The sequence below is a fragment of the Sylvia atricapilla genome, chromosome 3, assembly GCF_009819655.1.
Source record: "Sylvia atricapilla isolate bSylAtr1 chromosome 3, bSylAtr1.pri, whole genome shotgun sequence".
Classification (NCBI taxonomy): domain Eukaryota; kingdom Metazoa; phylum Chordata; class Aves; order Passeriformes; family Sylviidae; genus Sylvia; species Sylvia atricapilla.
Genome location: NC_089142.1, coordinates 21,451,348 through 21,467,252, shown reverse-complemented (window position 1 = coordinate 21,467,252; position 15,905 = coordinate 21,451,348). Strand labels below are relative to the sequence as shown.

At 32.5% G+C, this 15,905-nt stretch overlaps 1 protein-coding gene across 1 annotated transcript in view; it reads left to right on the top strand.

Moving 5' to 3' along the window:
- Nucleotides 1-15,905, top strand: part of CSMD1 (CUB and Sushi multiple domains 1) — a 240,209-nt gene that overhangs the window by 211,242 nt on the left and 13,062 nt on the right. Inside the window, exons 44-50 of the mRNA XM_066314261.1 lie at nucleotides 580-753; nucleotides 1,675-1,848; nucleotides 4,260-4,333; nucleotides 7,087-7,198; nucleotides 8,263-8,442; nucleotides 13,915-14,076; nucleotides 15,105-15,217. Of these exons, the coding sequence (XP_066170358.1) occupies nucleotides 580-753; nucleotides 1,675-1,848; nucleotides 4,260-4,333; nucleotides 7,087-7,198; nucleotides 8,263-8,442; nucleotides 13,915-14,076; nucleotides 15,105-15,217 (989 nt within the window). The remainder of the gene's footprint in view (nucleotides 1-579; nucleotides 754-1,674; nucleotides 1,849-4,259; nucleotides 4,334-7,086; nucleotides 7,199-8,262; nucleotides 8,443-13,914; nucleotides 14,077-15,104; nucleotides 15,218-15,905) is intronic.

Genomic DNA, 15,905 nt, shown 5'->3' with positions numbered 1-15,905 from the left:
ATGGAAATGTAAACCTGGACATTTTAGATTTCATCATTTTTGGCACTCTTTAGAAAGTGGAAAACATCAGAATAATTTCTTAGCCCCTAATTACCAATAAAGTTAATTACTATTGTGTGTGGAAAGCCTTAGAAAAGGAGCAGGTGAAAGAACAGTCATATTAAATAGTGCTGCAAAATTAGTTTAAAATAAAATATAAATGTTTAGAAATTTAGAATCATAAAAAATTATTCGTTTAAATAAATAATGTTTCTTGAAAACCTTTACCTAGCTTAGTAACTTGTTGCCAAAAATAATCAGTAATAAATATGTAAGGAAAAATATAAACTAGGGACCTGTGTACTCTTTGGGCTCCTAGCAACCTAGCACTCAGGGACTTCCTAAAGCCATAGCCTTTATTTTTGTAATTTAATTAGTTTTCTGTCTATTACAGGCTGGTTTATCAACACAGGTATGCTTTGTTAAAACAACAGCCTGTATTACCTTTTTTTATAGATTCAAATATATGAGTGTGTCTTATATTACATATTCCTAAACCCTATAAATTCCTGAAATTGTAACTTTTCTTTTCTGACACAGCTATTACTTGTGGCCCCCCTCCAGCAGTGCTGCATGGGAAAGTGGAAGGCTCTGATTATCGTTGGGGTGCTAGTGTGAGTTACAGCTGTGCAGAAGGCTATCAGCTGTCCAACACAGCCATTCTCTCCTGCGAAGGGCGAGGAGTGTGGCGGGGAGACGTCCCACAGTGTTTGCGTAAGTTCTCAGGGTGTGGTTGTGTTGGGCTTCACCAAAGATACAATCTGTTGTCTTGGGGTACAGTCACAGAACCACAGTTTAAAAAGGATTCAGCTACATCAGGTAATATATGAATTATTGCAGGATTCTCTTTCCTGTACCAAAAAGCTTACCTTGTTATGAAATTTGAGAGGCTGTGTCTATTAAAGGTTACAGTCTTCTTCCTTTCCCCGAAAGTCATTCTCATCTCTTGTTGTCTAATTGGAACCATCACCATGTACTATACTGGCAATCCTATTGTATGTTCTGAATTTGAGTTGTAAGCATGACTGGAATATTCCCTTACACTTTCCCTTCTTTTCTTCCCTGTTTCCTTTTACATTTACAGCTGAAAATAAGGATGCTAGCTTTAAGCTCGTAGCTCATAGCCTTTATAAGAAATATTTTCTTTCTGAAGGCAAGTACATACCCTCATGTCTTGCTTGTATTTGTTTTTCAGCATTTTCTACATCTGTCACTCAAGTCTTTGAGTGCTTGAAATCTTGTTAGGACCCTGATAAATATTTTTCCTTCTATCTAATTAGGGCAAAAGTTTCCAGCCTACTCATGTGAGGGTGTCAGATGTGAAAAATGGTTTCAGGTTTAAGCATAGCAATATAGCATTGTCTATTTGGGGATTATTTTGTTATCCAAATCTAATCAATATTTAAATGTCTCAATTAAAAGGTCTATTTTTCCAGGTTAAATTTTATGCCTACGATAGGTATATCATGGACAATTTATTTTAAATTGCTGTCGAGGATTTAGGAAATAAATGAGCATGGTATTTCATTTATTTCCAATATACCTGCCTTGCACATAAAACAATGTAGAATACTTCAGATTAAAGCATGTACAGATTTTACTGCCTTTTTTTTTCTTTTCATTTTTCTGTATCAGCTGTGTTTTGTGGTGATCCTGGTACTCCAGCAGAAGGACGCCTCAATGGAAAAAGTTTCACCTACAGATCTGAAGTTAGCTTTCAGTGCAGACCTCCTTTTATTCTGATAGGCTCTTCAAGAAGATTCTGTCAAGCAGATGGTACTTGGAGTGGAATTCAGCCAACATGCATTGGTAATAACTACCACTAAAGCATTTTCTACTGAGAAAGTTCTTTATATAGTTTATTACACTCTCATAAACCTAGCAATTAGCTATCCAAGTATAGAAAAGGTCCCTGTAATACAAAAGGAACTAGTTAAATAATGTTATATTTTGAGTATGAAAACTTTAGGATAAGCACAGTCACATGTGAAGTCATTAGTAAATTTACATGGTTGCTTCTCTGCTGGAAATGCAGAACGTCAATACATGCAAGTGCATAAATTTGTTCCATCTGTTTTTAGAATCTCTTGGACATGCAGAAGACTGTGGCAGATTAAAGACCAGATTTTGTCACTGGAGATTTAAAGGCATTTTCAGAATCGATCTTTAATCAAAGTGTTTTCGACTTTGTGAACATGGCTTGTACATCTCTGATCTTTTGAAATTCTGATGAACTCCCAAATACTCTCAGTTTCTCATTGACTGTTGTGCAACTGGTAGGCTTTTAGCATGTTACATCAATCAGGTTGACACCTTTAACCCCCACTGACATCAGAACTTGATCCCACTTGGGCTGACTTGCAAGAGAAAATTATTTTAGTTTTATAATAAAAAAAAATTCACTTTGATATTTCTAAACAAACATATTCAGATGTAGATTGTAGGCCATTTATATATTTTGTTGTGGCTGAGATATTGGCTGTATGAAAGAGCTGAGCGCTATGGGAAAAAGTTGCAATCGTGATTATTGAAAGCAGCCACTATTTTTTTATAAAAAGACATAATATTCAACAGAATTCTTTTGTATAAATTCAAAACTTCTCTCCATAGTTTTTGCAAACCGGGTAGTCATCTTAAACCTATATTTTGCTACAGAGGCAAGAGGATGCCTCTAAGCTAATTTTTAGGTCTGATGCAAAAAATCAACTTTGAAAATGTAATAATAACATTTCTGTTTATATTTTATATAGTATAACCTAGAAGCACATGAAAGTAGTGCATCAAAGATACAACTTTTTCTTTTACATCATAGTTTTTATGTTATTGTAAAAGGAAAATCTTAGATCATCTAACATATTTACAGATAAAATATCTAAGCAATTGCAAGGTTAAAGCAGTAAACAGTATCTAGAACTAGACATAAAAATACTATATAGTGGAGGCTTTTCTGTTTCTGGGTAGCAATGTTTTCCTTAGAATACTTTGAGAAGTCTTGCTTTGGATTCGTCAGATAAGGCCTATCTTAAAAGTTCAATTCAGCTTCATGTGTCTATTATTAGAAATAGAATTCCAGCTGTTGATAATTTTTTAAAAGTTCCTGAACTGTTCAAGCATCTCAATGTCAGGAACATGTTTGCTTTTTCTTCTCACACTTTAGGTCAACATCCATCTAATTTTTGAAGCCTTTGGTAAATATCAGTCCAGTTGAATTTTTACGCTCTCCTGCTGGTCAATATTGAAAATGGGAGTTGGCCAAGAGTGAAATGAAATATCACATTATTGTAAATGATAAGTTCAATTTTTTGTTTCACAGAAAACTAAAAATTGTTACAGATGAAGTATAGTTGCAAGATATGTTCTTCATAATTTAGTGTCACCACTCAGCAAACTCAGTTGCCAAGAGAGAATCACATACTACAGGAAAATCCACCGGATGAAATTCTGTGCTGTTTAAATGGTGGATATGACTGGGCAACTCCAAAGCCACCACCAGAATATGGGCATTACTGAATGAAAAAATAGATTCAGGCTGCTTTAAATTACTCTCATGAAAAAGAACAATTAGTTTTACTTTGTTGGCATGTGTTTTTTCACAGAGGGATTTTTTTTTTGTACAGCAACAGCTGAGGTGGTACTGCATTAGAAACTTGTTTTCTTTGTGACATAGAAAAAATCTATACAAAAATAAAAAGTATTTACTTACTATGAGAAAGCAGGCTGATTATGGGTTTGGGTTTTTTCAGTTTGTGAGATTTTTGGGTTTGAGGAGTTTCAGGTTTTATTATTATTATTTTGGGGGTGTTTCTTTTAGAAATATTTATTATCAAGTCGTTAATTTGAAATGAAGAAAAAGATAAAGATTTCTCTATATATTCCAACTGCATTTTGAATAGTGAAATATACTATGGATTCAAACAGATTTAAAAGGAAAAGATTGCTAAAAATTAATGCAATCCTAACTGTAAAGTCTGTACTACCAGAAATACCTCCAAAGATATTTTAATATAATAACATTGCACTGAAACAAATTACTATGATATATATAGTTGGTAATTTAGTTGAAAAATATTAGTGTAATATATAGAAAAACATGCATTCAATTAAAAATTGAATTCTTGTCATCACTAGACATTGATTAAATTATTTAATCTTTGCAAACAGTTTTAGAGTATTTTTTCCATATCATAATAATATGTGTTGTGCTTCACATTTTGCATTAGATCCAGCTCACAATACTTGTACAGACCCTGGTACTCCACATTTTGGAATACAAAATAGTTCCAGAGGTTATGAGGTAATTTTTAAATTATTATTTATTAGCATTCTAAAATGAAAATGTATTTCATAATTACCTAAGAAATTTAATGAGAAATATTATCTATAGTCTTAAATGTCTGATGCAAACCTTGAGAAATTTCCACCCTCTTTTTAATAAAAACTCATTCTTCATTCCAAGTTTTTTTAGAACATTCAGCTTAAAGAAAGAACTTCTAACCCTGCAATATATCATGTGTTCAATCCTTTAGGAGACTTCAGTAGGGAGGGTTATTTATAAATCGATTACTTAATATGATATGACATAATATAATTACCGTGCTTCATGATAATAATTCATTCATACATTGATGAATAGTCAGTAAATACCTAACAACCAAAGACCTGTGTGATCCAAAGGCCATGTAGTCCTTGATAAAAAAAGTCACCAAGTGGCTTTACTAAATCAGAAATTCATGTTATATTTTATTCAGTCAGAGAAGATAAAATTATTCTATGTTGTGTCCAGGTTCTCTGTGATGAATGTCCTTTCTATAATTTCCAAATTCCTCACAGGTTATTAGTTTAACAAGTGAAAGTCAGAAAAGTGACTGAGGAAATTACTGTAGATGCAACAATCACCAATCCACAGTAATTATATAGATTGATAAACTTTGTGTGGATAGATTTTTTTGGCATAAATATGTGTGACTGAAATTTAAAATAAGTTTTTTGGGGGTTTACTGCTTATTTCTGAGCCTAGGGCAGTGTGCTCATTGCCACTAAATTAGTAGAACTGTTTTGCAAAAGTCCTTTCTGTGAGTTTCTCTGGTTATTTGTGGCCTCTCTCTCCTGCGATTTTTCTGTCTTTTTTTTGCTGTGGCTGTCAGCTTTTTCCTTCACCTTCTGCTCCTGCCTGGCTCACAGATACTGAGACACTTCTCCCTGAGCCACTTCTTGTGGCCTTACCCAAGGTGTTTCTGCTTCTAGTAATAGGTGCAGTTGCCTTTCTGATGTCTCATCTTGATCCTGTATCTGTTCCCATTTTCTCTTCAAAAGCAAGTCTAATCTTTGCAGCTAATTTTATCTGGGGTTTGTTTTCTGTTTTCTCCCCCTTTTATCTGCCTCACAAATTGTCTTTAATAACAGAATTGTACAGGCCAATTCACTGTTCTACTGGCTGTTGTTCATGTTTATATAGACTGATCTTCTCTTCCCATTCACCTCTACAGGCTATACTAAGTCTTCCTCTGTTGTGCATTAAGTGTTTCTCCAGTGTGTGTTCGCTCTCAGAATGCTGTCTTGTACCCCAGCATGAAGACTTCTCTCTAATGGCAATGGAACTAGATTGTTTGGGGGTTTTTTTCATACATTGTTCATGAGCTTCCTGTTTGTATGGCATAGCCAAGCTCCTATAAAACATTTTTTAGCAGTCTTTCCTCATTATAGAACAGTGTGATGACAGGCAGCAGATCTTTGTAGGGTTTTCCCCTGTCTATCAGCATCTTCTCTTGCCCCTTTTATTCTTTGCCTTTTGTACTTCACTACACTGTGAAGCTTTCAATGTTTTCCATAGAGGTATTATATAGAGAGATATTATATAGAGAGTATGCTGCTTCCATTTTAACTTTTACCAGTAAAAGAAAAAAAGTTAACTACCTTGAACCTATGTTAGTTTTTGCTTGGTCTTTTGGAGCACTGAGAAAATATTTGCATCTTGTTTTTACCGACAGATAGAAGAATTGGCATAAGTAAGATGACATTAGCTCAAGACTAGCCACACACTGTTCTACTCCCTACTAAATACATGCTGTGTACCCTTGGAAAGGTAGAGAGAATAATGTTTGTTTAAAAACAGTTAGAAAGACATAAGTCTACAAAACCATATCAGCAATATTACCTTTAAAAACAACAAAACTTGTTTTTTCCAAGCTACTTCTGGGAGAAATTATGTGCATTTGCTGAACATCTGTCATGATAAGCAGTTTTTATATAAATGAGTGTATAGGTAACAGGTAGCTACTTTTGAAGATACTAACTTTTAATTTCCATTGATACCTTCCATGACATTTGCAGTGCAGAGCTATCTGCCTTTCTATAACTGCAAACGCTTACTAATACACATTGATCACTACTCATTTGCAACTTGTCTGTGTGATGTTACTTTATTAAAGTAATATAATTTCCAATAAAGTCAATTTTGTCCTATTTGTTTATTTATAATTGCCAATATTTTTTATCCAAAACAAAAGTAATGCTTTACTGATTAGCCCCATATTATGAAATAACTTGGTCTGGAGTTACATTCTGGTTACTTTTGTCAGTACCATTAATTAAGTTCATTTTACTAGAACTCTCTACACAATCTCTCTCTCATCTCTTGAGAAAAATTCTTTCTCACCTGCAATTTGGTATGTAGCTTTCATGCATTTCTACTCCCATTTGAAATCTAAAGAGCATTTTCTCAGTTATTTTATCTTGTCTTTTGAGGAAGGTAGTTTCATGTTTGACCATAGGAAGGCTTTCCAGGACTTCATTCTGCTGGTTGAGCATCTTAAATAAAACTTAATAGTAATAGATGCAGTGTAAGAAGTTTTCTACAATTTGCTTTTAAATAGGATCACAAAAGAATCAATTACTCAACTATTTCATCACCACATTAAAAAAAAAAAAGTGTGACTCTAGAAACTGTATTTTGGTATTAATAATATCTGTATTAACTTATCACTGTGTTGATATCTGACTACACATGATGGGTACTTCTTCTGTCTAATATTCTGTTTTGATCCTTAGGTTGGGAGCACAGTCTATTTCAGATGCAGAAAAGGTTATCATATTCAGGGTTCTACCACTCGTTCTTGTCTTGCAAACCTAACTTGGAGTGGCATACAATCTGAATGCATTCGTAAGTCTGGTTTCTATTCTAACCACTCAGAACAGGGAGCAATTTTAAGAGTTACAGAGTGATACATGTGGAAGTTCATGACAAATTATTTGCTACAAGGATGGGAGACTTTATTTAAAATAGATATTTAAATGTTTTATTTTTGTTGTTTCCTATTCAAAGACCAAAGATGTATTTGGGGTGTTAATTTGAAAGAAGATTTTTGAGATTTTTTTAATGAAATTCACAATAATTCTATCAGTTTTACTCAAAAAAATCTGATATAATTAACCTACTGCATTAAGTCCTTTAATTAAGCTGGAAAATTTTTTTTGTGTGTAGTGGACTAATAAAAAATGGGAAGTGACTTGAAATATGTATGGAACAAGCTTGTTGCCTAGTATTTTATGAATGATAAACTAGAACTCAGCAAAACCCATATTTTCTGGGCTATGCATGGTTATGAAAATTACTTATAGCTCTGTGTGAGCTGGAGGACATCAAATAACTATTGTACTAAAATACACTGACCTAAGCTAAAAGTAATTCATTACAATGAACTTAGATTCTTATCCTGTTTTAAATTATCTTTGGGTTGTTCTAAATGAACATCATGTGGCGCAGAGAAAAAAGCATAGTGAGTAACCAAGTCTATTATAGTCAATGTTCTATGACAAAACATTCTTGTGGAATCCTTATTCAATTGAAATGCATTTATTTATCCCAATAACCACTCTAATTTTCAGAACACAGAGTGGAAGTGATGCCTGAAGCTGTGACAGTAAAATAATTCACAGGACCAATCATTGCACCATGTACAGTGTCACGTGCTTCTCCTCACTTTAAGTGTCTTCTGATTCCTAGTATGATTTGATTTTGGTTTATTCTTTAAAAATATGTGATAGTATCATTTCCATCCCACAATAGTATAACTATAAACTCTGAGTGTCATTTTTACAAGTAATACCTACTTGACACTGCTAAAAGCTATCCAGATTTATCATGCATTTATTTCAAATTGGATACTCTAATTCTGTGGAAACTTCTTGCCACTATGTTTTCTAACTGTAAAAACCCCTTTGCAGCTCATGCTTGCAGGCAGCCAGAAACACCTGCACACGTAGATGTGAAAGCAATAGATCTCCCTACTTTAGGGTATACTTTGGTGTATACCTGTCAGCCAGGATTTTTTCTTGCTGGTGGATCAGAACATCGGACGTGTAAACCAGATATGAAATGGACAGGAAAATCACCTATTTGTAAAAGTAAGTCATTACTCAAGTAATTTCTTGGATCCTACTGGGTTTGCATCAATTTTCCCTGACATTTTTGTTTTATTTAGTAGTATTATTTTTTTCCCCACTTAGCTGGAGCAACATAATAAAAGCTGGAGCTTTTATTTTACAAAAGAAATAGTGAAGAAATTGAAGTGAACGTAACACCTAGAACTCATGGAGGAAGAAAAGGGGATATATGTGTGCAAGTGCACAAGCACATATACATATGTTTACCCTTAACAACAGCAACCAAAACCTAAACAATATAAAGTACTACTTTTAACTGCATTTATCTTTGTCACAGTTTTAAATAGTATTTCAATATATTTAGTACTTAATAGATGATTTTCTATAAGAACAAGAAAATTTATTTAATGTCCTAGCTTTTAGATTCATGCAAGTATATTTTTAGTCTATCAAAATCTTATAAAATAAAAATGAGCAGTACAATAAAAAAAAACTGCACTATAATCCACTTTTATATCAGTGTAATTTTCATATAGTTTACTAGAGTAGATCTAAGTATACAGTTATAAGACCTGAATTTGCTCTTTGCAAGAAAATCAACATGACTGTTAGTTCTCAATTCAGAAAAAATAAAATAAAATTTTATTTAGAATATGAATAGAGGAAAAATAGTCAGATGCCATGGGAAAGCTTTTGCAGTGTGATTTTTAATTTTAATATGTCAAAGTGTTCTGCATAGTTTTGATGTTTGAGCAATATTTGATTTTCTTTAATGTAAGGGCAGACTTTTTTGATTCAGCATTGTCAGGTGATCTACATATCAGAATTTATATTTATTCTGTGTCCTTAAAGGATGATTTTTCATAGATACTGTATAATTAATATTTTGAGATAAATGATCTTTGGTTTGGTGTTGTGGTTTTTTTTGTTTTGTTTTTTTTTTTTTTTTTCCTTTTTTTTTTTTTTTTTTTTTTTTTAATTAAAGATAAATTATAGTAAAGATTTCTATTTGATTGGGTTACAGTATAATTCTCGTTGAGTGTCCTACCCTTTTTTTGTGCTTTCTTAGCACTTGATCAATCTAATTAGTGAATTTCTGCACCTAAAGAGAGAAGAAACCCAAAAAAAGAACCAATGTGCAAGACCAAATCTTCCAATGGGACACTATCCTGTCTAATGTGCTAAAGGATGAGTCCAGAACTTGATCAGGATCAGTGGACATAATGTTGCTAAATGTACCAGAAATATAGCAAATTACACCTTTTTAAATCACAAATTGTGACTCTTTCCCATGATATCTGATCCTGTTCTATGAATCAAGCTATCTGGCTCTAGCTTTTGTGTCATAAATGCATCAGTCTTTCCAAAAACAATTTTTACTATATTTAATATATTATTCGTAACTAGATATAGTATTTGTCCCCTCTATAAGGCTCTCCTTTATAGCACTGGGACTGATATAAACATTTTAGCCCTAAATATATGAAACAGCTAGCCAAACAGCTTTCCACAGTAAAAATGTTGTTTACCTAAATTATGTTCTGATATTTTTTGTGCAAGTAGATAGGTTTAAACATGTAAAGTATTCAAGATAAGTTATTTCTGTCTTAAAAATGACTCTATTGGATAAAAGGTGATTGCATCCAACAGGTATTGTTTTAACATTCTATTTAAATACAAAATCAAAAACGAAAAACACACAAATATGTTCATGAAAATGATAATTTGTCTTTTTACTTGTAGGTAAAGGAGTGAGAGAAGTTAATGAAACAATAACTAAAACTCCAGGTTTGTATACAAGAAGAGCTTTAGATCTAAATAAATTAAATTTATTTACACCAGAGATTGTTATGAATAATAAAACTATTTCAATATTTTAGTGAAGTATTTGTTACTAATTTGCAAGGAATATAAATGTTGAGGTATTTCATAATAACAGGTGACATGTGAAACCTATTCTATGAAATTATTTCACAAATAACTTTTTTTAAAATTTCTATGGTGCCAATTCTGTGAATTGCAGAAAATTCCGTCTCAGACAGAAGTTTATATACACAAACTGCAGATTTGATGTAGTTTTATATCAGAGAGATTGCTATAATGGAGAGCCTTATAATGACTGTATGCTATAACATCAGGGGTTAGGTTCAGTCAAAGTTCTGCCCATTACATTGCAAGTGTTGTAAGAAATATAAAAATCCCCACCCCAAAATCGGTTTTGGAAATACGCTTGGCTATCATTTGACAGAAACTCTCCACGTACTCTAAGATAGGGTTTGCAAAATTGTGTGGACCGGCAGGCAGCATGCAGGCAAACATCTCTGCTGCTTTTCTATGCCGCCTCATGAACACGTATGCAGTTAAACTATTCCTCCTGAAACTAACAAAATGGACAAATGCATCTGAGAAACCCTCATTCAGAAAATGAAAATCCTACTTTTATTAATTAACTTATTTAACTAAAAGCAGAATTGTACATTCTACAGACTTGTAAATTCTACAGACTCACAATAAACAGGACATAGTGTGCATTCATATAATTAATATACAGTCTTCATTTATTGGAGGCTTAACCTCACCTAAGGTGTGCATTAATATGCTATCACACAGATTTGGAAGTTCCAATGCCAAATTTAAATCTAGACCAAGTTTCCAAACATACTCACTATGAAGAGTGTCAGTATCAATTCACACAATATTGTGTCCATTATAACAAGTTTTGATAAGTACCATTTTAAAGCTATTAAAAAAATAAATGTTGTGATTGAAAATGCCAGTAATAATAAACAGAAAAGTGAATCTGTAAGAAATGACAGTAATTAAAAAGAAAACATTTTAAGTGGTTTTCAAAAAACAGCTCTGCACTATTATTATGTGGTTCAAAATTGTTAATTCTCTTCTTTATAGAATATTATGTATTTTGAAATGCTTCCTTTATATTGTGATATTGACTTTTGATACAATTAGATTTGCTGCTATCTGTATTTTGAACAGAATTAAGCTAATATTGGTAAACTACAGTTTCATAACAGAATAGTTTGGTATTTTGATTTTTCGCCTTTAGACAACTGAATGCAAATTGGATTTTTGGGGTTTTTGTTTGTGGGTGGGGTTTTTTTTGTTTGTTTTTGTTTGGGGGGGGGGGGCAGAGTTAATGTATTTATAAGCAAGAGTTAACATTTTTACATGATTGAGTATAAGGTGCAGCTAAAGAATTCCTACAATATCCATGTGAGAATTAAGAACTATATTACTCTGTTTGGTTTCTATAGTTCTCTCTGCTTTGTGTAGTCTTCACAAAAATAGTTAGGAAGCTGTTTTAATGAGTAGCCATGGATTTTCTCAATTTTCATGTTCTGAGAACAATCAGCGCAGTCAGTGCAGCATTAGAATACTAATAGCCAGTTCATTTTTCTCATTTTGCATTTGCTCACAGGGGGTGGGAAAGGCAGGGAACTTGTAAGGGTTCAGCACAATCATCTCAGAGCCTCTCCAAAGCTGCATCTCTGGAGACTGCTGCACTTGTGTTTTAATGTTAAAAAAAAATTACTGCCCAAGCAGTAATACAATTATACAATTTTTTCCCCTACTGATTCTGTTCATCTGCAAGTACAAACTCTGAGTCAGTGGTGCTATTTTGCACAGCTTAGCAGCTATTATTGATAGAGTTACTAGATAAACTATTTACTGAAGATGCTGTAATGTGGTGAAAATAGGGAGCCCTTTATAAAAGTATGGTGTCCTTTACAAAAGTCATACATAGTACCTCTCTGGTTCATACTACTAATACTAGGTGTTCACCTTCATGGGTAACACACAATTCAGATTAAAAAAAATAGAAAAAAATTTGTAATATTTTTTTTTAGAATACCAGGTTTCAAATTTAGCTACGTCACTATTGTAGCAAAAAAAAGAGAAATGCATAGGAAAAAGGGTCTGAAAGGGCCTTTACAGAATCTATGTATTTGCAGAAATCATAAAAATTCTAAGGACTGTATCATACCAATTGAAATGTAACGCTTCGGATTTTTGGTAATAAGTTGAGGTAACCTTGTGTAAAGCCCCACTGACTTTTACTTTGGAAATAGAACACTTCCAGTTATTCAAAGCTGTTACACTCAAAGCCATTTAATAGGTCTCTGCTCATTTGGAATCCAGTGATAGAACCAATAACATGCAAATGATGTTTTCAAATCATTCCACCCTGAGCTTGAGCATTTACTTGTGACTTTTGCACAACTTCAAGGCAAAAGACATGGAAGAAGTTATTTATCTTTTAGTGAACATCTAATCAGCCCTCTGATTTTCAGATGTATTGCATGACAAGTATTATTACTGTGGGTTTCTTTTTTGATGCATTTTTTGCAATAAGTGATTAGGTAGGGGAGGAAATATCCATGGATTTTTATTTTTAATAGATACCGAGAATACCTGCTCTGACAAATTTCTTTCAGTAAAGACAGGTTTATATGTCCTCGGAGTTTGACAAAATGCAAAAAAAAATCCAATTATTTAATTTAAGATTTTAATTAGAAGAGTGTGAAAAACTTCTAATGTCAGTCTTGAGTTATTTAGAAAGTATAATTTGTCGTGGTCATGGATAGTAAGGGTGAATTTTAATACTTAATACTTTTTGTCAAGATATGATGTGATTAGTTAAACAATTTAAAATACAACATCTAATTCCTAAATAATTTATTTTCTGTGTAGAGGAAAGATATCAATCACATCAAATAAATAATCCAAATACATATACTTCTGTCAATAATTCATGCTTGATTTTGTAGGATTGTTACTTCATATAGTTCAAACTGCATTTGCTGAGAAATGGCAGCTTGTTTTAAATTAAAAAAGAGTTTAATTCTTTGAAAAGTTTAGTGTTCATAAGTGCAGTAATATTTTTAGGGGAAAAAGTTTTGAAGTCTAAAAATGATTGATAAAATTGTACCAGGAATTCAGTCAATTCAGTTGAATATTCATTTGATACTCAGTTGAAAAGCACACACAGTGCTGCTTCAATAGATCCATGAAAAAAAGGGTGGCCTAAGACAGTGTTTCTTTCCAGGAATCTCTGATTTCAGAATACTGTTATATTTCTTTTCCTCATACCTTAAAAGTACAGGGCTTTCACTAAAGCCCTGTACCCTTAGAGTATGAGGAAAAGAAATATAACAGTATTCTGAAATTGACTCATTGTTTTTCATAGTATTGAGGATATTCACTGAATCACACAAGCTATAAAGTGTGAGGTTATTTGAGAACATATACTATGCTGGACAAGTATATTATATTATAGGCAATCATGTATTAGATGTAGTGTCTGGGGTTTTTTTGTTAAAATTTTTACAATAATACCTCCTTAGAACAGTGGATTGATTGTCTAAAAATAAATTACAAGCATAACTGTGCTCGTTATTTCATTAAGATTGTTATTTCATTGTTGTTTGCTTTTTCCTTTGCCTCTTCCCCTCTCCCCCCATCCCTTTTATTTAGTTCCTTCAGATGTATTTTTTATAAATTCCCTGTGGAAAGGGTTTTATGAATATTTAGGAAAAAGACAGCCTGCTACTCTCACTGTTGATTGGTTCAATACTACAAGCAGCAAAGTGAATGCCACATTCATTGAGGCATCCAACATACAACTCAAACTATCAGGTAGGTACAGAATTTGAAGCTAAATAAGTTATTCTTATAATTTAATTTTTAAATATGTTCAGTTTTGATGCATTTTCATTCAAATGGAAAATGATAGAAAAATATTATATTTTTGCTAAAAATAATTTTCTTTTGCAAAAGGAAAGGTTTTAACAAAATGGTCTGAACAGGCTTCTGTCACTTCATATGCAGTCACCCATCTCTTTAAGCCATTATATTTCAAATAGATATTGAGGTAGGGTTTATTCATCTCAGATTGTTGGATAGCGTGAGTGTGTTGAACTCACAGGAAATACTGAGGTGGCAGACAAAGTGTATATAGGCGTATTAAGAATTGTACCATTGGAAAGCTCAAATAATCAATAGTGATTAATATCTACCTTAAAACAATGTGGTATTAATAATGGTATAGCATAAAAAGGCAGAGGTAATTAAATAACATCGTAAATTATGCATACCTTATTATCAACATTATGCATTCCTTTCTGTAAATCTAACTGTGATGTTCACATTTAGCCTCTCATCACAGTTATATTGGAAAGAACTTTATCAGCTATCACTATCTTTTAAGGTCAGGAGTTGAGAGGCAACTGCAGTAACGATTGCCAAAGAGGAATTTTCTTTCACTGCACTACTTATATCTACTGTAGCAACATTTTGTTGTGATGTCAATAAAATCCATTTTTTTTTCCAGGTCAGGGAAATTCCAGGAAAGGAGCTCTATCTGTATTAAGAATTATTGAAATACTGTAAAAAAGACAACCGTTCTTGCTCTATTATGTATAAAATTAAACAATACAAACCTATCTTTGCATACTCTTATGAAGTATGATGAGGCAAAGGATGAGTTAAATAACATCTGGGAGTACTTTAAATCTTGAGGTTTTCCATGTTATGAAATTCTTTTATTTCAGAATGTTTCTACAGACTTTTAGTTCTGAAAGAATATACTTAGATTTGAAGGGATATTTCAACAAACTGGTTGAAATTTTTTTTAAACGTATGTCTTGCTCCCTTTATTTTAATAGGTGTTTACAAGAAGGAAGAAGCCCATTTGCTCTTGAAAGCTTTTCAAATTAAAGGACCAAGTGACATTTTTGTAAACAAGTATGAAAATGACAACTGGGCACTAGATGGTTATGTAAGTACGCAGGTTTCCATGGATAAAGATGGCTGAGATTAATTCTGAAGTAATTTGTGATTCTTTGTAATGGTATCCATTTTTTTGTATTACAAATATGTCATCTAGCACTCTGGATGTCAATATAGAGATTGGATTACCTTTTTCTTTCAAGAACATGTATACAAACTTATATCTGCTGTATTCTGATTAGAATTTTTGTTTATGAAAGGGGAGGAGGAGTGAATCAGCATATTTTGCCATAGTTTTGCCTTGTTTCCTTAGATGGGAGTGGAAATTTTGCCTTTAGTAATATTGTCCTTTTTTGGTTTGGTAAATAGTTCACTGTAATAAAAAGTGCACCTAATCTTGAAGGAAAACAGTGTTATTTTACTTTGTGCATTTCTTCTTTCTGCCTCACTATACTTTCGATAGAAAATAGTTTTAAATCTATCAGTTCAGCAGGCTTCTATATCTGCACACTAATTCAATTATGAGTATGGCATGTCAAGAATTTAAAAACCCAGTAATATACATTAGATATTTTCAAATCATTCCAGGTGTCATTTTGAATTTTTAATACCACTGCAAATAAATAAAATAAAATATTTTAAATAATAAATACCATATGAACATAGAAACTTCACTAATATTTTAAAGGCAAAAAGTTAAAATCTGGGGTCCATATTATCTGCTTATTCTAGTCAGA